Genomic DNA, 23374 nt, shown 5'->3' on the forward strand with positions numbered 1-23374 from the left:
TGCAACATTGAGAGTAGAAGGCGCCAGAGGTAAATATTGTTTCACGATAATGAATCAAACAATTGGTGCTTGGTTAAGATTAATACATAAATATTCATGCAGTTTTTGGACATCTCTCTCTCTCTCTCTCAGTCTCAATCTCTCTCTCTCTCTGTCTCTCTCTCTTCCCTCTCTCTTTCTTTGCAAAACACACACACACAACCACACACACCCCCCACACACACACACACCCACACACACACACCCACACCCCCCCCACACACACAATGATGTGATTTGCCAAAAAAATAAAGCGCGTACCTGTGCATTCATTCGATAAAAAAAGGAAATTGGAAATCGGATTATAATGAATCGTAACATAAACGTTATTTTTATTTTAGACCGAAATATGACAAATGACATTTTACACAGATCTCGACGCTCATGATTGCCAGCGTTATCCCGGAGAACAATGAATGGCTCGTTCTAAGTAAATCATCATTTTCGGGTTTAAAATGCAAATTACGTATAATTAATGAATCGGGTATATATTCAAAACACACATGAGCAACGGTTTGTGTTTGTCAGTTCATATGTCATGTCTTGTCAACAGGAATTCCTCCAAAAGCGGCGTATGGCTGCCTAAATGGCGGGGTAAAAACGGTCATACACGTAAAATTCCACTCGTGCAAAACACGAGTGTACGTGGGAGTTTTAGCCCACGAACGCAGAAGAAGAAGAAGAAGTCAACAGGAATCAACAGTGCAAGCAAGAAAAGAGATGATAGTGTGCAAGCGACCACGGGAAAACGAGTTCACAAAGAATGTCGTAAACTTTACACCAACACACACGTCATTGAAAGAGACCTGAGAGCACAGAAGAGATTGCATGATGAAGTTGATCAGGCAGGTCCAAGTCTTCGATCACAACAAAATGCCTTTGACTTTGCTACTTGTTGTTTATACTGTGGAACCATGGCGAATCTTGCAGCCAAAAACGCGCCTGACAAAGCCTTCCAGGGCCCGTATGCATGAACTGGAAATCAGAAACACTGGAAGTAGAGGCCTTTTTTGAAAGTGGGAACTCCCGAAGTTAACTTTCTAACTGTTCCCTATGCATGAACGCCGTAGTGCTGACTTCGAGAGTATTCGGTCAAGGTCGCGAAAATTGGGGGAATCCCAACTAGTACATGCGTTTGTCAACGGTAAGCTCGGCGACCAGAAGAAACAAGTCTCATCGCGAGTTCAAAAGGGCGAACGTTGTGCGCGCTGTAGTACTAACAGCGTTATTGCTGTTGTTTTTTGAACCTGTGATGATTGTCTTGGAATCGAATGACTGCCTAGCTATGACAATGACTTTGTTGACCTGAATGTTGGGGAGAAAAATAAATGATTATGTTGAACTTTTTTTCTCCTTTTTATATTTAGTCAAGTTTTGACTAAATATTTTAACATCGAGGGGGAATCGAAACGAGGGTCGTGGTGTATGTGCGTGTGTGCGTGCGTGTGTGTGTGTGTGTGTGTGTAGAGCGATTCAGACTAAACTACTGGACCGATCTTTATGAAATTTGACATGAGAGTTCCTGGGTATGAAATCCCCGAACGTTTTTTTCATTTTTTTGATAAATGTCTTTGATGACGTCATATCCGGCTTTTCGTGAAAGTTGAGGCGGCACTGTCACGCCCTCATTTTTCAACCAAATTGGTTGAAATTTTGGTCAAGTAATCTTCGACAAAGCCCGGGGTTCGGTATTGCATTTCAGCTTGGTGGCTTAAAAATTAATTAATGACTTTGGTCATTAAAAATCTGAAAATTGTAAAAAAAAATAAAAATTTATAAAACGATCCAAATTTACGTTTATCTTATTCTCCATCATTTGCTGATTCCAAAAACATATAAATATGTTATATTCCGATTAAAAACAAGCTCTGAAAATTAAATATATAAAAATTATTATCAAATTTTTTTTTTCGAAATCAATTTAAAAACACTTTCATCTTATTCCTTGTCGGTTCCTGATTCCAAAAATATATAGATATGATATGTTTGGATTAAAAACACGCTCAGAAAGTTAAAACGAAGAGAGGTACAGAAAAGCGTGCTATCCTTCTCAGCGCAACGAATACCCCGCTCTTCTGCCACGGGCGGTGGAGTGACGATGCTACGAGTATACGGTTGCGTTGCGTTGCGTTCAGTTTCATTCTGTGAGTTCGACAGCTACTTGACTAAATATTGTATTTTCGCCTTACGCGACTTGTTTATTTTTATCTCAGTTGGCAGGCAGCTTCAACCCTTTCTTTTTCTTTTTTTTTCTTTTTATATTTAGTCAAGTTTTGACTAAATATTTTAACATCGAGGGGGAATCGAAACGAGGGTCGTGGTGTATGTGTGTGTGTGTGTGTATGTGTGTGTGTGTGTGTGCGTGCGTGTAGAGCGATTCAGACCAAACTACTGGACCAATCTTTATGAAATTTGACATGAGAGTTCCTGGGATTGATATCCCTATACGTTTTTTTCATTTTTTTGATAAATGTCTTTGATGACGTCATATCCGGCTTTTCGTGAAAGTTGAGGCGGCACTGTCACGCCCTCATTTTTCAACCAAATTGGTTGAAATTTTAGTCAAGTAATCTTCGACGAAGCCCGGGGTTCGGTATTGCATTTCAGCTTGGTGGCTTAAAAATTAATTGATGACTTTGGTCATTAAAAATCTGAAAATTGTAAAAAAAAATAAAAATTTATAAAACGATCCAAATTTACGTTTATCTTATTCTCCATCATTTGCTGATTCCAAAAACATATAAATATGTTATATTCGGATTAAAAACAAGCTCTGAAAATTAAATATATAAAAATTATTATCAAAATTTTTTTTTTCGAAATCAATTTAAAAACACTTTCATCTTATTCCTTGTCGGTTCCTGATTCCAAAAATATATAGATATGATATGTTTGGATTAAAAACACGCTCAGAAAGTTAAAACGAAGAGAGGTACAGAAAAGCGTGCTATGCAGCATAGCGTAACCACTACCCCGCTCGCGCGCTCTTCTTGTCAATTTCACTGCCTATGCCGTGAGCAGTGGACCACGAGTATACGGTCTTGCTGCGTTGCATTGCGTTCAGTTTCATTCTGTGAGTTCGACAGCTACTTGACTAAATATTGTATTTTCGCCTTACGCGACTTGTTTGTTGTTGTTATCGGGGAGCATCCGTCTTTATTGATCTTTTTTTTCTGTTTTTTTTCCTGCTTTTTATATTAATGTACAGTTGAAAGTCAAGATTGGATTTTTTATGAAAGCATCGGACAGTTGCTTTACGCAATTAAAAACAATGAAAACAGAGACAAAAACCGGTTGTTGCAGCCTGAATGCAATTCAGGCCTATAAAGAAAAAGATTAATAAAAAAATAAAAAAATTAATTTGTTTTTGCTCCCAGCGGCACTTGAACCCAGAGCGCCGGATTGCATTTCCGAATCCGTAACCACTGCTCCATGCTACTCGTGTGAAATATGCGTGATGATGAGAAAACGACAACATTTATCACCAGTGCTGGATTGATCGTGTAACCTCTGCGAACGCCAAGAAGAAGAAGAAGAAGAAGAAGAAGATGTGTGTGTGTGTGTGTGTGTGTGTGTGTGTGTGTGTGTGTACGAGTGTTGAAGTGTAAGTTTCTGCTATTTTTTTTGTCATTGCTTTATCTGTGTGTGTGTGTGTGTGTGTGTGTGTGTGTGTGTGTGTGTGTGTGTGTTTGCATGTATTTGTGCGAGTGCCTGCCTGCGTGTGCGTGCGTGCGTGCGGGTATAATTGTGCGTCTGTTCCTTCATACGTTTGTTTGTGTGTGCGCGCGTGTGTGCGTGTGTGTTTGTGTGTGTGTATGTGTGTGTGTGTGTGTGTGTGTGTGTGTGTGTGTGTGCATGTGTATGTGTGAGTGTGTGTGTGTGTGTGTGTTCGATGTTATGTGTGTGTTCGACGGTGTGTGTGTGTTCGACGGTGTGTGTGTGTGTGTGTGTGTGTGTGTGTGTATTCGAAGTTATGTGTGTGTTCGACGGTGTGTGTGTGTGTGGGTGTGTGTCTGCGTGCGTGCATGTGTGTGTGTTTGTTTGTGTGTGTGCGTGTGCGTGTGTTCGACGGTGTGTGTGTGTGTGCACCCCCATCCCCCCTTACCACACACTATTATGAGCTGAGTATTTGTGCCTCGATATTTTATTGATGTTCTTACGTTTTATGTTGTTTATTATGATTCACCACACCCGAGTTTCTCGTAATTGAGATAATACAGTGTTCTATGTCTATGTCTATGTCTAACACACATGCACACACGCGCGTAGGCTAAACAAATCCAATCTTGACTTTCAACTTTATAGAAACATACATCCTGTACACAATTAACGAGGACAAACAAAATGTACAAATACCAAAGTACAACAATTTATCTTTTGTAAAAATTCGGACACACATTTTCCCAATTAATATGAAAGTCACTGAACTTATCTTCTTTTCACTACACCTTATATCTTGATTCTCCAAACACTGATTGATTTCTGCCTTTTCAAATTTACCAGTAACCCAAACGTTTGCTCTAACCAACCTATTTTGTCCAAAACAGTTTTACCGATACACAATCATTAAAAAAAGAAGAGGTTTAACATAACCGACTTTGCTACCACATAAACAAACAATGTTTTATTTTCCAGAACATTCTGGTCAACAAAATCATTATTATAGACAGTCATTCAATTTCAAGACAATCATCACAGCTTTGAACCGACCCTTTCGTTCAACCAGGCAGAAGCAACAACTATAGTAAAAGCTACAGCGCGATCAACGTTCGCCCATTTACGAACTCGCGATGAGATTTGTTTCCTCTGGTCACCAAGCCTACCGCTTACAAACGCATGCGCACTAATCGGGATTCCCCCAATTTCCTCGACCTTGACCTCAGAACTCTCGAAGCCACTACTTCGGCTTTCAATTTAGCTCTTGCATACCGAGTAGCTGGCAACTTTGCTTCCGAAGTTCCCACTTTCAATGTTAATTTGCAGGGTCTCTCACTTGACATCATAAAACGACGATATTGCTTCTTAAATGTCCTTTCCCATCCAAAAGAAACCTCCAACGCATACTACAATTGCAGGACATTCCTGTTTTTAAGGCAGCTGATTGGGAAATGAGCTCAGACAGAATATCGAAGACGTGAAATGCGTCAATCGAGCAACTTTCGTAACTTGGCTACAATGAGACGGTCGGCTACCTTGCACCATAGACACAAACTGTGACATTCTTGTTTAATTTAGGTGAAATGCTTGAAACAGAGTGGCTCAAAAGCGACAGTTCGATCAGTTACTAACCGAAAAAAACGTGCTCGAGTCATTCGGCGAAGGTGGCGAGCTTTCAAACCATCACGACTGAATAACTCATATTACATCTTTTCATCACGCTTTTTATCACACGAGTAGCATGGTCCAGTGGTTACGGATTCGGAAATTCGATCCGGCGCTCCGGGTTCAAGTGCCGCTGGAAGCAATTTAAAAAAATAAAAAATTTATTGATTTTTTTCTTTATAGGCCTCAATTGCATTCGCTGCAACAACCGGTTTTTGTCTCTGTGTTCATTTTTACAAGTCAAGTTTTGACTAAATTTTGTAACATAGAGGGGGGAATCGAGACGAGGGTCGTGGTGTATGTGTGTCTGTCTGTCTGTCTGTCTGTCTATCTGTCTGTCTGTGTGTGTGTGTAGAGCGATTCAGACTAAACTACTGGGCCGATCTTTATGAAATTTGACATGAGAGTTTCCTGGGTATGATATCCCCGGACGTTTTTTTCATTTTTTCGATAAATACCTTTGATGACGTCATATCCGGCTTTTTGTAAAAGTCAGTTGAGGCGGCACTGTCACACCCTCATTTTTCAATCAAATTGATTGAAATTTTGATTGGCAAAGCAATCTTCGACAAAGCCCGGGGTTTGGTATTGCATTTCAGCTTGGTGGCTTAAAAACTAATGAGTGAGTTTGGTCATTAAAAATCGGAAACTTGTAATTAAAATTATTTTTTTATTAAACGATCCAAAAACAATTTCATCTTATTCTTCGTCATTTTCTGATTCCAAAAACATATACATATGTTATATTTGGATTAAAAACAAGCTCTGAAAATTAAAAATATAAAAATTATGATCAAAATTAAATTTCCGAAATCGTTTTAAAAACTATTTTATCTTATTCGTTGTCGGTTCCTGATTCCAAAAACATATAGATATGATATGTTTGGGATTAAAAACACGCTCAGAAAGTTAAAACGAAGAGAGGTACAGTAAAGCGTGCTATGAAGCACAGCGCAATCGCTACCGCGCCAAACAGGCTCGTCACTTTCACTGCCTTTTGCACTAGCGGCGGATTACGTTCAGTTTCATTCTGTGAGTTCCACAGCTTGACTAAATGTAGTAATTTCGCCTTACGCGACTTGTTTTTAATTGCGTAAAGAAACTGTCCTATGCTTTCACAAAAAAAACAATCTTGACTTTAAGCAGAAAAAAAGAACAGAAAAAAAGATCAATAAAGAAGGATGCTCCCCGATAAAAAAAAAATAAAATAAAAAAAAAGAGAGGCAAAAAAGAAAGGGTTAAAGCTGCCTGCATGCAACTGAGATAAAAAAAAAACAAGTCGCGTAAGGCGAAAATACAACATTTAGTCACGTAGCTGTCGAACTCACAGAATGAAACTGAACGCAACGCAACGCAGCAAGACCGTATACTCGTAGCATTGTCACTCCACCGCCCGTGGCAAAGGCAGTGCCAGTGGAATTGACAAGAAGAGCGGGGTATTCGTTGCGCTGAGAAGGATAGCACGCTTTTCTGTAGCTCTCTTCGTTTTAACTTTCTCTTCAAAAAAAGTTAAGGATCACTTTTTTACAAGCACGCCACACAAAACCGACAAGACCGAATTCTTTCATTTTTAAAAAAATATATAATTGAACAACCAAGGAGTAATAACAAACAAAGCAAAGATCGAACGCGGCAGCGACAATTTAGCTAGAGTGTGTCAAACGTGACAACCCTCGAAAATGGAATTCACAACAATGTGAATCAGTGTCAATAACGCGTGTGCCCTCCGTTGTGTGCCAGGCATTCAACACATCGTTGGCGCATGGAGTGGATCAGGTTGCATATGAATGCTCTGGGAACTCCATTCCACTCCTGCTGGAGCCATTGCAGCAGTTGACCCAGATTGGCAGGAGGAGGGTGATGTTGCTGTACCCGACGACAAAGCTCGTCCCACATGTGCTCTATGGGGTTCAGGTCCGGGCTGTTGGCTGGCCACAGCATCCTGTTGACCCTGGCCTGCTGGATGAAGTTGTTTACAGCTGCAGAGCGATGGGGAGGTGTGTTGTCATCCTGAAGAATCGCACGAGGGCCGATCGCTTGGAGGGCTGGAACGACCAGGGGTTGCAGGATCTCATTCTGGTAGCGGACACCGGTCAAGTTTCCCACTACATGGTACAGAGGTGTCCTTAGGCGTGTGCTGATCCCTCCCCAGACCATCACAGAGCCTCCGCCAAAACGCTGTCGTTCCAGAACAGCGCCTTCTGCGAAGCGCTCTCCGCGACGCCTCCACAGTCGGATGCGACCATCAGCAGGTTCCAAGCAAAAGCGGGACTCATCTGCAAACAATTAACACCTGAGCCCACTGCTGACGTTGCCACCTCACATGTTGAGAGCACCAGGCTCGGCGAGCTGCTCGGTGATTAGCAGTCAGGGTTGTTCCTCGGACGGGACGCCTTGTACGCAAGCCAAAGTTGTGTAAGCGGTTTCGGATCGTCTGACCACTAACAACAGTGTTGGTGGTAGCTTGTATGCGTTGCCTAATGTTGTTTGGCGTAGCCATTCTTTGTTGCATGGCCTGCCTCTGAATGAAGCGATCCTCTCTTTGTGTGGTGACTCTGGGCCGACCAGAACGTTGTCGCTCCTGCACTCTTCCAGTTGCGTGGAATCTCTGTTTTAGTCTGATGATGACAGAGGGAGCCACTGCAAGCCTCTGGGCCACTTGCCTGCCAGCAACACCGTCCTGTTGCCATCCTATTGCCCTTCCTCTATCCAAATCGCTCAGTTTTCTTCGTGGGGGCATGCTGATACTGTGCATAATTGTGTCAGCGTGTCAACCTTTAAACACAAGCTGCAGGTGAGCGATGTTCATAGCCAGGACCCTGTTGTAGCACGTGCATCACAACCTTTTGCCCTGGCATGCGTTCCGCAAATTTCATGGGGCTATAAAAAACACCCTTTTTCTTCCAAAATGCAGAAGATTTTGAGAAGTCCCACAAAGGGAAATAACTCTGCCTGCCAAACAAAATTCTAGGTCAAGACTCATTGTTCATTTGTTAATTCAAACACATTAATCTTTTAATTATTATGTCGATGTTTAATTTGTTGGCAATTTTTTATAATTAGATACCTTTTTTCAACCGATCCTTAACTTTTTTTGAAGAGTGTATCTATACTAGCGGAAAAAAGTTAGGGACGGGCCACTGATTTCCCCGCTGACTTTCATTTGTTTAAAACACCCTGTTCTTTCGTCAGCAAAATCAAATGGCTGTCGCATGCTACACACCAATGGGTAGGTTATGCTGTGTTAGCAGGAAAACTGCACGGGACTCCCGGGCGCAGAGCTGCAGCACGTGACTAAAATAGCAAAATCGCCAAAAAGTAGGCTGTTGTTTGGCGTGCGCACGGGTAGAATAAGGCAGGTAACATGGCAAAATTGTTGTGCACATGCAAGGACAATCCTTCGAGTGTGAATTGTGATCACGAACTCGGCTTTATAAGCCGCCGATTTTCTGCGAGCTGCCATCTCCTCACCATGCCTGCCAGACGGAAGCTGACAACATTCAACCGAGGAAGAGCAATTGCCTGGCTCCACGACGGCGTATCCAAGTGCGAAGTGGCCAGGCAACTTGAGGTATCGCATTCAGTCATTGTAAGGCTGAATCAACGGTTCCAGACGACAAACAATGTCGAGGAGAGGCCCAGGTCGGGTCGCCCCAAAAAGACTACTCCTAGGGAAGATCGTTTCATCCAACGGCAGGCGCTGCAGCACCGGGCCACCACCTGCAAGGTCATCAGAGGGCAGTTACGGGAGGCCACTAACATCAACGTTAGTGAGAGAACCATCGGCAACCGCCTGCATGACGCCCGGCTGCGGAGTCGTCGTCCTGCTGTGCGTCCCCTGCTGACACAGGCTCATCGCCGGGCTCGTCTGGCCTGGAGTTGCCGCCACTTGAGATGGACGCGCCGGGACTGGGCTCAGGTCCTATTCAGTGACGAGTCCAGGTTCAACCTGTACCATTCTGACGGCCGGCGCAAGGTCTGGAGGCGTGAGGGCGAGCGTTATGAAGACGACACAGTTCATGAGAGGGTGGCCTTCGGCGGGGGCTCTGTCATGGTTTGGGGGGGCTTCAGCCTTCATCAACGCACCCCCCTGTACCATGTGGTCGGGAATCTCACTGGTCAACGCTACAGGGACGAAATTCTCGCCCCTATTGTCTTGCCGACCCTGCAGCAGATTGGCCCAAACGCCGTGTTTCAGGATGACAATGCTACTCCTCACAGGGCCAGGCTTGTCAACGACTACATCCAGCAAACCGGGGTCGTCAGGATGGATTTCCCTGCCTGTTCGCCAGACATGAACCCCATAGAGCATGTATGGGACGAACTGGACAGGCAGGTGAGGGCCAACCACCAGCCTCCCAGAAACCTGCAGCAGCTGCTGCAGATGCTCTAACAGGAGTGGCAGGCCATTCCACAGGCCTTTTTCACGAAGCTTATGAACTCTATGCGGTCAAGGTGTGGTGAACTTGAGCGCAAACGTGGCGGACACACCCATTATTGACCTCATGAAAGACTTGTTATGTTTATTTGTGACCCCTCTGCTGTTTGTGGACATGAATAACCGAATCGGCTCGATGAAATAAACCCAAATTTTGCAGTTGCGTTGCACATTGACTGAAGTAAACGTGTTCCAAATTTCCGTACGATATGTTCATTCGTTCTTTTGCTGTGATTGCGTGTGTGAACCGTCCTTAACTTTTTTCCGCTAGTATATATGTTTTTGGAATCAGGAACCGACAAGGAATAGGATGAAAGTGTTTTTAAATTGATTTCGAAAAAAAATTTTTGATAATAATTTTTTTATATTTAATTTTTAGAGCTTGTTGTTAATCCAAATATAACATATTTATATGTTTTTGGAATCAGCAAATGATGGAGAATAAGATGAACGTAAATTTGGATCGTTTTATAAAAAAAACTTTTTTTTTACAATTTTCAGATTTTTAATTTTTAAGCCACCAAGCTGAAATGCAATACCGAAGTCCGGGCTTCGTCGAAAATTACTTGACCAAAATTTCAACCAATTTGGTTGAAAAATGAGGGCGTGACAGTGCCGCCTCAACTTTCACGAAAAGCCGGATATGACGTCATCAAAGACATTTATCAAAAAAATGAAAAGAACGTCTGAGGATATCATACCCAGGAACTCTCATGTCAAATTTCATAAAGATCGGTCCAGTAGTTTAGTCTGAATCGCTCTACACACACACACACACACACACACACACACACACACACACACACACGCACATACACCACGACCCTCGTCTCGATTCCCCCCTCTATGTTAAAACATTTAGTGAAAACTTGACTAAATGTAAAAAGGAGAAAAAAAGGTTCAACATAATCATTTATTTTTCTCCCTAACATTCAGGTCAACAAAGTCATTGTCATAGCTAGGCAGTCATTCGATTCCAAGACAATCATCACAGGTTTGAACCGACCCTTTCGTTTAACCATTCAAAAAACAACAGCAATAACGCTGTTAGTACTACAGCGCGCTCAACGTCCGCCCTTTTGAACTCGCGATGAGACTTGTTTCTTCTGGTCGCCAAGCTTACCGTTAACAAACTCATGTACTAGTTGGGATTCCCCCAATTTTCGCGACCTTGAACGAATACTCTCGAAGTCAGCATTACGGCGTTCATGCATAGGGAACAGTTAGAAAGTTAACTTCGGGAGTTCCCACTTTCAAAAGAGGCCTCTACTTCCAGTGTTTCTGACTTCCAGTTCATGCATACGGGCCCTGAAGTCGTCTTCAAGCCGGAAATGTCATTGCGGGCAAGAAAGGATGTGTTTCTCTCCAACAAGAAGAACAAGCAGCGGTTCATTAACCTCCTCTCTGAAGCCCTGGCTGCAAACTTGTGTCCGACGGTGTGTGCTGACGGAGATGCAGACTGCATGATAGTTGCTCAGGCTCTAGAGAGTTCACAGACACAGGTTACTATTGTTGTAGGAGACGACACTGATTTGCTGGTTCTCTTTTGTCACCATGCCTCGGACAACCATCATGACATCTTTTTGGAACCAAGCCACAGGACAAGTACCAAGACAGTCAAGCTGTGGAATATCAGGCATACCAGGAGGTGTCTTGGCAGTCTATGCCAAGTCCTACCAGTCATCCATGCTGTCAGTGGTTGCGACACAACGTCAAGGCCATTTGGAGTAGGCAAGCGAAGTGTATTTCGCAAATTTCAGAGATCTAAAGAACTCAAGAGTCTGGCTTCCATGTTTCTTACAGACTGTACACCGAGCAACATCACTGAAGCTGGGGAGAAAATACTTGTCTCACTTTATGATGGAACATCTCCCGACTGCCTGGATGACTTGAGGTACAACATGTTTTGCACGAAAGTTGCAGTGGGAACTTCGTTTTTACAAGTGCATTGTCTTCCTCCAACGTCTGCTGCAGCAAAATACCACAGTCTTCGTGTGTATCTACAAGTACAAGAGTGGGCAGGAACTTTTCTTGGAACCTCAAGATTGGGGCTGGAAGACAGCTGGAGACAACCTGGTACCCTGTACCACTGATCTCCCTCCAGCACCTTCCAAGCTGCTGTCAGTCGTCAGATGCAACTGCAAATCTGACTGTGATACCAAGCGCTGCAGTTGTAGGAAACACGGTCTGGATTGCTCCTCTGCTTGTGGTGAATGCCATGGGCTTGAATGTTCCAACGCTTATGTCATGTGCGCAGACGAGAATGACACAGACGACTAAAAGAGATACAGGGTCCAGGGCACGTGATATGTTCGTGCATATAAGAAATAAGTTGCTTTGTCTTGTGTACAAAGATGCTAATTCAGCAGCAAATAGACATCAATCGTACAATGTGTGCATTTCATTGCCTTTTTCGCACAGAACTGACATTGTGCTTCAAAAGGAAACTTGCAAGTCTTAAGGTGATATTTGTGCAGAGACTGAGTGGACTGCTTCAGAACAAGGTCATACAAATCTGACTCGGCCTTTTTTCAGCCTCTTCAATTCTATTTCAAAGTGCAACTGTATCAATCAAAAGACCCGATGAGCAGCCTACATCAAGACATAAATAACTAAAGACAGTCACAAGCTGTGAGTAGGATAAGTCTTTCTTAGTTATTACTAAAACATTAACACAAAGTCGTGTTTTTTAATTTGTTTAAACGATACCAAAAAATATTATCATTATCATCATCGTGTGAAAGCATTCGTGATGCCAAACCTGGAAACATTAACCAAAAATATGGATTACTTGGTCTACAAAGTGCGCACACGGCTTGCTATTCGGGAAAAAAGGTAAGCTTGACCTTGACCTGACCTACTTTTGAAATGGTAAGTTATATTTTCCTAGATCTTTTGTATGTTGTAGCGGTAACATAAAACCATTAAAAAAAAAGCTTCACAGAGCAAATCTTGCAATAATTCTGAGGTTCCTATGGTTGAATTCATAGAATGACTGGACAACCACGCAGAAACGCCTCACCTGGGCAGACCATCAACAAGATGCCAGCCTCAAACCGCCTCGCCTAGACACCCCACAACCTGTGAACAACACACCTCAACGCTGTGACAACACCAAGTCGACAGTTCCACTAACCCTTCGACGATCCAACAGACACACACAACAACCACAGCGACTCATTCAAACAATGTAGCTAACAGAAGTATTTGCAAGAAAGAAGAAAGAAGAGCATGCATGAAGACAGCAAGTTTTCCTGAAGAAGAGGAGACTTTAACACACATACGCAATGTGTTTTACATGTTTTACATACATACATTTATAATCACACAACAATACAATCCTCACACGCAGACACATGTGAAGTGTTGTCAATGTGTATTTTTGGCTCACGTAAGTGTAGCCTATGCGATCGTAACTTTGTCTGTCTGTGCGTTTGTGCGTGTGTTTGTGCGTTTGTGCCTGCCGTGTGTATGTCTGTGGTAGAAACTTTAACATTTCGTCATTTGAAGACGTCACATTATGGCGTAAGACGTCACGCGAAGGAATTACTGAAAGTCTCGGTCATTTTGGCTCATTATTTTAAGCGGGCCGAGACTAGTTGGAAGGCACTATGGCGGAAAAGAGAGTTATCTTTTCATGTCTTGGCGTCTCAAATCTTATTAGTCAGAAAGCGCATGCACGTAGTCTCGACCAGCGCGTGGTGTGCTTCTTTCTGAGTACTTTACGTCACAAATTGTACTTTACGTACTTGATGATGACGTAAGTTAATTGTATGTGTTCTCGTTTCGTTGACTGAGCACGGCCGGGACCAGTTGGCGTGAGCGCTGGGATTTCGAGTTTCATTCGACATGTCAATGCATCGCAGTATGAAATAATACAGATAGGAGGTTAGTCGATATCGACCAAAGTCGATATCGACCAAAGTCGATAAGTGCATTCTTCACTATGGTATTGAGTCTGATTTCGTCGTCCATCTTCAATCAAAAAGCACTCTTCTTACAAAAAAAAACAAAAAAACTTCGTTGCGAGCTACGGCGAAGCTTCGCATGTCAAAACTTGAGAAGCGATGTTGGGGTCAAAGTACCACGCCGTAGCTGCGGGTTTTTGGTATTAAGACTTTGCGAAGCTTCGTGCAGTCGACTACGGGCTCAATTAAGGACAGGCTTAAGTAGGCTAGATCTAGATCTAGTGTCTCGCTTTCTTGCACAGTGTCACCTATGCTTACTGTGTGTGTGTGTGTGTGTGTGTGTGTGTGTATGTGTGACGGAGTGATTGAGTTTGTGTTACTGTTTGTCGATTTCTTACGTGAGCCTTGAAGGCTTCGCCTCTTGTTTATGTTGTTTTATGTGTAGAAAGTAGTATGTGTATAGTCAATCTTTAACCTCAATGTAATTTTCTAACCGTAGTTGAAACAAACTGGTAAGAAGAAAAAAGTCAAAGAACTGACTGAACAAAGTCAAAGTACTGTGTGACTCCTCCAGACATTACTTTCTCGTGGTTTCAAGAAAGTACTCTACTATCTGTGACACTGATATAGAGAACTGAACAATCAATGCCAACCAGCACCACCAGCTTCCAAGACACTTGCTATAGTAGCGTTTCTGTGTCCTCGGCCACTGCAACCACGACTCTCGTGAAAAGAGTCTAAGAACAGTTCCTATCACCCTTGGTGTTGATAATATATCTTTTGTGGTTGTAGGTTATCATATGTTACTTAGTAAGAAGTGACAGTATGTTCAAGATTTGTACAGTGTGTTATACTTGCTTTCCAAAAGAGAGGGGATGTAGTACTATCAACTGTGCCCCCACCCAGCCTCTCCTGACTGTTATCTCTCAGACCTCTTCCCACGGTCTGGTATCATCAGTTAGAATAAGAGTACATTGTGCACCCTAAACTTCTTCCAGCACAGCATCCTTATGCTAATGAGTTTCACTCTGTGCTCAGCTCTGTTACTGTATGCTGCTTATATCTTATGCTCTATATTAATTAATAAACTTAGTGATAGACATTCGTCTGATGTTATACTGATGTGGCTGAGAGTGTGACCCTACGATAGCCTCCGAATACAAACACCTAACACCATAGTATTACAGGAGAGGCAGAAGTTATTACTACACATGACATAAAAGCAAGCTCACGATCACACACTTACGTTCTTTCACCGACACACGCATGTTCACGCTCACCTGAGTCTCTTACGTACAGCCTTGTTATTCACCATAACTCATAGGAACAGTTACAAGGTTTTATTTACACTATGATACATGAAAAACAATTCAGAAAAAAATCAAACAAAGCATCACATAATCCTTAACCTTACCTAGCAATAGCTACCCAACTCTGTAATTAGCACCTACGGCTCTTTACTTACGTCTTCTAGTATCTCATTCCTGTTTTACACACAAGACTGACATGACAACAGCACGTATATTCAACACTGAAAGACGAAACGATCATGCCAAACGTTCAGCATTTAAACTCAACGCCGAGAGACAAAACGAGCAAGCATGACACACAGCATTTAAATTCAACGCCGAGAGACAAAACGACCAAGCAAGACACACAGCATTTAAATTCAACGCTGAGAGACAAAACGAACAAGCAGAACACACAGCATTTAAATTCAACGAACAGAGACAGGTGAAAGAGATAGAGAGTACAAACTTAAATGCAGCGTGTGTAACCGTGTGCCCCCCTTCTCGTTAAAATAAAAAAACTAAAACAAGATAACACAGGTTTCAATAACAGGTTCTTTTATTCCATACGATGTTGGTGGGAATACGATGGGAACTTTGGAGGCAAAAAGGGTTTTACACTTAACAAAAACTTCTTCTTCAATCTTCAGAAAAACTACTCTTTGCTACTTCAATAAAGATAACAGGAAACAAGTCGCGTAAGGCGAAAATACAACATTTAGTCAAGCTGTCGAACTCACAGAAGGAAACTGAACGCAATGCAATTTTTCAGCAAGACCGTATACTCGTAGCATCGTCAGTCCACCGCTCGTGGCAAAGGCAGTGAAATTGACAAGAAGAGCGGGGTAGTAGTTGCGCTGAGAAGGATAGTAAGGAATAAGATGAAAGTGTTTTTAAATTGATTTCGAAAATTTAATTTTGATCATAATTTTTATATTTTTAATTTTCAGAGCTTGTTTTTAATCCAAATATAATATATATATATATATGTTTTTGGAATCAGAAAATGATGAAGAATAAGATGAACGTAAATTTGGATCGTTTTATAAAATATTTTTTTTTTATACAATTTTCAGATTTTTAATGACCAAAGTCATTAATTAATTTTTAAGCCACCAAGCTGAAATGCAATACCGAAGTCCGGCCTTCGTCGAAAATTGCTTGGCCAAAATTTCAATCAACTTGATTGAAAAATGAGAGTGTGACAGTGCCGCCTCAACTTTTACAAAAAGCCGGATATGACGTCATCAAAGGTATTTATCGAAAAAAAGAAAAAAAACGTCCGGGGATATCATTCCCAGGAACTCTCATGTAAAATTTTCATAAAGATCGGTCCAGTAGTTTAGTCTGAATCGCTCTACACACACACACGCACAGACAGACACACACACACACACACACACATACACCACGACCCTCGTCTCGATTCCCCCTCTCTTAAAACATTTAGTCAAAACTTGACTAAATGTAAAAACAGCTCTAATAATAAAAACAGAAAAGCCACTAAAAAAAGAAAGAAAAACCCTAGCACTACAAAACCCAGAAAAACACATGCTGCCAAGTCCCCAAGATACGTTCACATCTTAGCCTTACTGATAGCGCGTGGCCGACACACCACGCCTGAGAGCCCTGTTTGTTACAGTTTGACGGTTCACATGTTACGACTCACAAACCAAAAGAAACACCACATATATATCTATCCATCATGTGACATTTGGCTCATCTATCCGTGTTTTGGTTTGTGAGTCGTAATATGTGAACCGTTAAACTGTAGATCTTCTTTCTGTTCTGTCGTCTGTCTTCTTCTTTTTACATTTAGTCAAGTTTTGACTAAATGTTTTAACGTAGAGGGGGGAATCGAGACGAGGGTATTGGTGTATGTGTGTCTGTCTGTGTGTGTGTGTAGAGCGATTCAGACTAAACTACTGGACTGATCTTTATGAAATTTGACATGAGAGTTCCTGGGAATGATATCCCCAGACGTTTTTTTCACTTTTTTGATAAATATCTTTGATGACGTCATATCCGGCTTTTCGTGAAAGTTGAGGCGGCACTGTCACGCTCTCATTTTTCAACCAAATTGGTTGAAATTTTGGTCAAGTAATCTTCGACGAAGCCCGGACTTCGGTATTGCATTTCAGCTTGGTGGCTTAAAAATTAATTAATGACTTTGGTCATTAAAAATCTGAAAATTGTAAAAAAAATATTTTTTTTATAAAACGATCCAAATTTACGTTCATCTTATACTCCATCATTTTGTGATTAAAAAAACATATACATATGTTATATTTGGATTAAAAACAAGCTCTGAAAATTAAAAATATAAAAATTATTATCAAAATTAAATTGTCGAAATCAATTTAAAAACACTTTCATCTTATTCCTTGTCGGTTCCTGATTCCAAAAACATATAGATATGATATGTTTGGATTAAAAACATGCTCAGAAAGTTAAAACGAAGAGAGGTACAGAAAAGCGTGCTATCCTTCTCAGCGCAACTACTACCCCGCTCTTCTTGTCAATTTCACTGCCTTCGCCATGAGCGGTGGACTGACGATGCTACGAGTATACGGTCTTGCTGAAAAATTGCATTGCGTTCAGTTTCCTTCTGTGAGTTCGACAGCTACTTGACTAAATGTTGTATTTTCGCCTTACGCGACTTGTTTTATGTGTTTTGTGCCAGAGTGGTCCTCAGTGGTCGAAACGTTGTGATTTGTTATTCGTTTCGTCTTCGTCAAACACGTGAGTACAGTATTTTTTAATTTTTTTATTTAAATAATCTCAGACAATTCTGCTTTAGAATAACCATAACAAATAATGTGATCTGTCTCAAGCATACCTTCAGGAGCCATTTTTGTGTGATATCACAAATTTGCTTCTGCGTGCGGGGGATAGAAATGGGTGTACCGTATGCCGGGGATGGAGCTAGGTGTACAGAGCGAGTTTTAGCGTCAACTAAGGTGACTCGAGTCGAACCGGAGGTCGCTAAAACTCGGTCCGGTACGACTGGAGTGACGTCACCGGTTAACCAACTTTCAACCTTGCTTGCTGGAGGGTCTCTCCAGTTCCAAGATGGCTGCCAAGGCGAGGTGAGAAACTTCTGCAAATATTTTTTGACAAAGTTACGGATTGTGAGAAGACATTTGTTGTAAATCACTTAGCCTTTCAAAAATTAAGGATACTGGGTTGGATACTGTCTTGGTTTTAATGCATTTTATTTTAGCAGTGATGTTTATTTTGGGAAGAAATGAGGTCAACAGGAGTTTGGGTGCGATTTCGGCTCAAATGTACTTTAGCGCCCTGAACTTTTACCCGGCTGTTTTGCGCTCGATTTTCACGCTCACTTCTTCATTGACGTTCGAATCGATAGTTCGATGTTTTGGCATTACATTCACATCAACAATAAAACAGTACTGCTTGTTCATCATCGTCGTCCATCAACTCTCCACAACATGCAGCTCTTCGTGTAAATAGTTTTATACTTTTAACCATCTTCTCGGAGTTATTGGGTCACCCACCACCAGTAACCAATTACTCAGTACTCCGCCGCTGGACTACAGACGTTCGAATGAACCCAGTCCACATCAAGAAAGAAGAAGAAGAAGAAGTAAATCCGTAACGCGCTTGTCGCCATCTTGTTGCAAGGGACGCGACTGGACACAACCCAACAGCGGGGTCCGCCTAAACTACGCGCCAGCACGCGCCAGCACGCGCTAGCACGCCAGCACGCGCTACCTTGAACCATAGCACTTATATACTTTATTTTTATATTTCTAGTTAGTTCATCGTCCATTCTCACATAATACAAAATTTCAAACTTCAATGATGAAAAATACGGAAGTTATGACGAGTTTAAGGAGAGCTAATGCACTACTCTCAAATCCGACGATTGTCGGACATGGAGCCACGGCCTTAGGATAGCTCTCCTATAACGCGTCTTAGCTATCGTAAATTTTATCACTGAAGTTTGAAATTCTGTATAATGTAAGAACTAACAATGGAATGACTAGAAACATACAGATAAATTATATAACAGCTATGAATCTCAGTAGCGTCCACTTAAAATTGGTAGCGCGCAGTTTTAGTCACTGCCGGATTTTGTCGGATTTGAGAGTAGCGCATTAGCTCGCCTAAAACCCGTCATAACTACTGAAATGTTCAACACTCAAGCTTGAAATTTTGTATTATGTAAGAATGGACAATGAACTATGTAGGCTATAAAAATAAATTATGTAAGTGTTATGGATCACTGGGTAGCGTCTACTTCAAAGTGGTAGCACGCTGTTTAGTCAATCATAGAGAAATCGTCGGATTTGAGAGTAGTGCATTAGCTCTCCTTAAACTCGTCATAACTTCCGTATTTTTCATCATTGAAGTTTGAAATTTTGTATTATGTGAGAATGGACGATGAACTAACTAGAAATATAAAAATAAAGTATATAAGTGCTATGGTTAAAGGTAGCGCGTGCTGGCGCGTGCTAGCGCGTGCTAGCGCGTGCTGGCGCGTAGTTTAGTCGGACCGCAACAGCGTTTCCGCGAAGAAAAAAACCAGACATGCGCAGTGACCCTACCGTAGCTCAACCCTGTTCCTCGCGAAAACTCGCTCACAGTCTGCAGACGAGGTTTGGGTGGCAAGGCCAAGGGGCTGCACTCCGTTGTCTTGACAAGTCATCTCCCCTGTTTATAGATGTGCCTTCCACGTACGCGAGGTAACTTTTTGTTCTGCTGACAACTTTTGAAATGATACTGACACTGGGAGGTCAGATTTGTGAGCTTGACCTACCGAACGAAGAGCTGCCAACGTCAGAACATTCTGTGTGAACACCAAGTATGGCTGGTGGGTCAGCTGCAGGGTCTGGGTCCAGCCACCCAGTGAAGATATTCGCCAACATTTTTATCGCCTTCATCGGAGCTGGTGTTTTGGGTCTCCCCTATGCCTTCAAAGAGGTAATGCCTCGCTTTTGGAAGAATGACACCTTACTCTGCATTCGTGTGCATGATCATATAAATAAAGTATAGGGTGCGAGAGAGAAAGACTGAGAGAACATCTGAACTTTCTAACTGACCTGCTTGTTTTGCCTTAGCTATTTTGTTTCGTCATCCAGTATTTGTTTTACGCACTGGCTATATGCACTCAGAGTGTGTACAACACGTACCTGACCACTGTATACACTCCGGCTTTAATTTCCTGTTGGGAATCGAATTTCCCATTCGACACCACTTTGCGATAGGAACGCAGATTAGTTGATTATAAGAGTACAAAGAAACGAAAACAATCTGATGCTGAGGGCAGGGATGTAGCTCAGTCGGTAGCGCGCTGGATTTGTATCCAGTTGGCCGCTGTCAGCGTGAGTTCGTCCCCACGTTCGGCGAGAAATTTATTTCTCAGAGTCAACTTTGTGTGCAGACTCTCCTCGGTGTCCGAACACCCCCGTGTGTACACGCAAGCACAAGACCAAGTGCGCACGAAAAAGATCCTGTAATCCATGTCAGAGTTCGGTGGGTTATAGAAACACGAAAATACCCAGCATGCTTCCTCCGAAAACGGCGTACGGCTGCCTAAATGGCGGGGTAAAAAACTGTCATACACGTAAAATTCCACTCGTGCAAAAAACACGAGTGTACGTGGGAGTTTCAGCCCACGAACGCAGAAGAAGAAGAAGAATCTGATGCTGCATGGCCTTTGCTTTGACGTAGATTATATTTTCACATTTTCGACACTGAACCGCATCAACACTCGGAGCGTCATTCAACGCCATTTTCCATAGGTACGCTCCACTTTTGATTCATGGTATCAAAGTATGCTGGGAACAAACGCAGACAAAAACAAACACACACACGAAACGGATGCTTTATGGCAGTTTATTGTCGGAGTTTGGAACACACTTGGAGTGTGTATCAACCTAGAAACGGTTGTATACAATGTGAATGTACATTATTTTAGTATTGGCGTTAACTGGTAATTACCGGTGTTTTACCGGTTGAAATGAGAAAATACCAGAAAATAATTGACTGCCTTTTTTTTTCACTGGTAAAACAACAAAACCAGTACAGTTGGACTCCTACTGGTTTCAATGACCAGCCTACCTTTTTTTTCTGGATAGTTTTCATCATAAAAGTTTGTGTACCAGTTTGAAAAAATATTAGTGCCATCACTGTATTTGCCAACCCTCGATACTCCAAAAAAGAGATAGCGGAAGTCCATACGTCAGACTGATTTTTCATTGGCTACTTCCTAACGACTTGTTAGGGGGCATTTCATTGGCTACAGATTTGTAACAGAGGTTTTCATTGCAGGAGTGTATACAGACTCATCGATCCTGTATACACTCGGAGTGCGTATAGCTTTTGCCTTTGTTTTAATATATATATATATATGTAAGCCGACGAAGACATTCAGTGAGGAAAACTACTGTTCTACTGTTTCATCCTTTGTTATGTATATATATATATAGGCCGTGAAAGGTGGATGCAGCGCCTATAGGCTGTTGATCTACTGGCCGATGTGAATGCGTGATATTGTGTAAAAAATTCCATCTCACACGGCATTAATAGGTAGACATGCGCCTTGAGTCGCCTTGTGTGGTGAGATACGTGCGCGATATAAATCCTCGTAAATAAAATAAAATATATATACATATATATATATATCCCATGACCTCCCTTCTTTGTCTCTGTAAATGTACTCTAGGTATATTTCTTGTATTTCCAGTGTTCTCTTGTTACATCTATGATATAACTATTGCACTCTTATAACACATAAAATAGTGGATAAATAAGGGTGCGCGAAATACATCATAGCTGACTCTACTTTCTGTCGTCCTTGACATTCCAAAATGCATATATATACATGTACCTATCGACTGGATGTGCAAGGGGTAACCACGCTTTTGAGAACTTGCGCGAGAGTCGTTCAGTGCTATAGCTGAGTTTTAGTCTCAACTTGCCGAGACTATCATCACAGCGTCATAGATTTCATGACGTCGGTTGTCCATCGCGTCATATTCTGGGGACATACTCTGTTATGTTTCCTTCCATTCTCTTGTGATCAACATGACAAGCCGTATGTGTTTGAGTGTGTGTGCTCGTTGGTGCCGGCTCTCTCAACTAAAACAGAAGTCAAACTAGCAATCGTTAAAAACCCAGTCTGTCCGACCAGCACTGCTATGTTCAGGCTATGTTCATTTGTGAAGTTACAAGCGTGCTCGGTACACACGCCCTTATCGGTACATTATCGACTACGATTGTTCTCTGGACAAGCTGTTTAATGCATTTTGCGAGTATTTCTAGCTCTTCTGCGGCGCAGTGAGCCCTGTAGACGATGAAGGTGTCCAAGATCTCAGGAGATGCGTGTGTAACCACTAGGTATTCAGTCAAATCCGCATAAGAGGCTTTCAACTGACAGGGATAACCAAGCCACCATTAGCACCGACTTGACATAGATCATGCAACAGACTGAGACGTGCCTTTAGAATAAGGTATGTGCAGAGGTGCCTCATCTGAACAGACAACTAAAGCTTGATGTTTCCATCACACTTTGTCGTTTAGATCTTCATGGGATATACAGGTTACAACACTCGTGATTTTTGACTCACATGCGAAGCAAAAGTGAGTCTATGTACTCACCCGAGTCGTCCGTCCGGACGTCCGGAAAACTTTAACGTTGGATATTTCTTGGACACTATTAAGTCTATCAGTACCAAATTTGGCAAGATGGTGTATGATGACAAGGCCCCAAAAAACATACATAGCATCTTGACCTTGCTTTAAGGTCAAGGTGGCAGGGGCCATAAATGTTGCCTTAAAAACAGCTATTTTTCACATTTTTCACATTTTCTCTGAAGTTTTTGAGATTCAATACCTCACCTATATATGATATATAGGGCAAAGTAAGCCCCATCTTTTGATACCAGTTTGGTTTACCTTGCGTCAAGGTCACAGGAGCTCTTCAAAGTTGGATTGTATACATATTTTGAAGTGACCTTGACCCTGAACTATGGAAGATAACTGTTTCAAACTTAAAAATTATGTGGGGCACATGTTATGCTTTCATCATGAGACACATTTGGTCACATATGATCAAGGTCAAGGTCACTTTGACCCTTATGAAATGTGACCAAAATAAGGTAGTGAACCACTAAAAGTGACCATATCTCATGGTAGAAAGAGCCAATAAGCACCATTGTACTTCCTATGTCTTGAATTAACAGCTTTGTGTTGCATGACCTTGGATGACCTTGACCTTGGGTCAAGGTCACATGTATTTTGGTAGGAAAAATGTGTAAAGCATGTGAGTCGTATGGGCTTTGCCCTTCTTGTTTATATGGCTTGTATTTCAGTCAAGACTCAGCGGGAATATCAAAGGGACTCACTCGCCA

General features: G+C 42.0%; 1 protein-coding gene across 1 annotated transcript in view; it reads left to right on the forward strand.

Annotated features, from left to right (window-relative positions):
• The first annotated feature begins 19675 nt into the window (after positions 1-19675).
• The window catches only part of LOC138968522 (uncharacterized), a 156380-nt gene continuing 152681 nt past the window's right edge, over positions 19676-23374 (forward strand). Inside the window, exon 1 of the mRNA XM_070341101.1 lies at positions 19676-19943. Coding sequence (XP_070197202.1) covers positions 19827-19943 — 117 coding nt within the window. The 5' untranslated portion in view covers positions 19676-19826. The remainder of the gene's footprint in view (positions 19944-23374) is intronic.

This window comes from Littorina saxatilis, linkage group LG6 (assembly GCF_037325665.1).
Source record: "Littorina saxatilis isolate snail1 linkage group LG6, US_GU_Lsax_2.0, whole genome shotgun sequence".
Lineage (NCBI taxonomy): Eukaryota > Metazoa > Mollusca > Gastropoda > Littorinimorpha > Littorinidae > Littorina > Littorina saxatilis.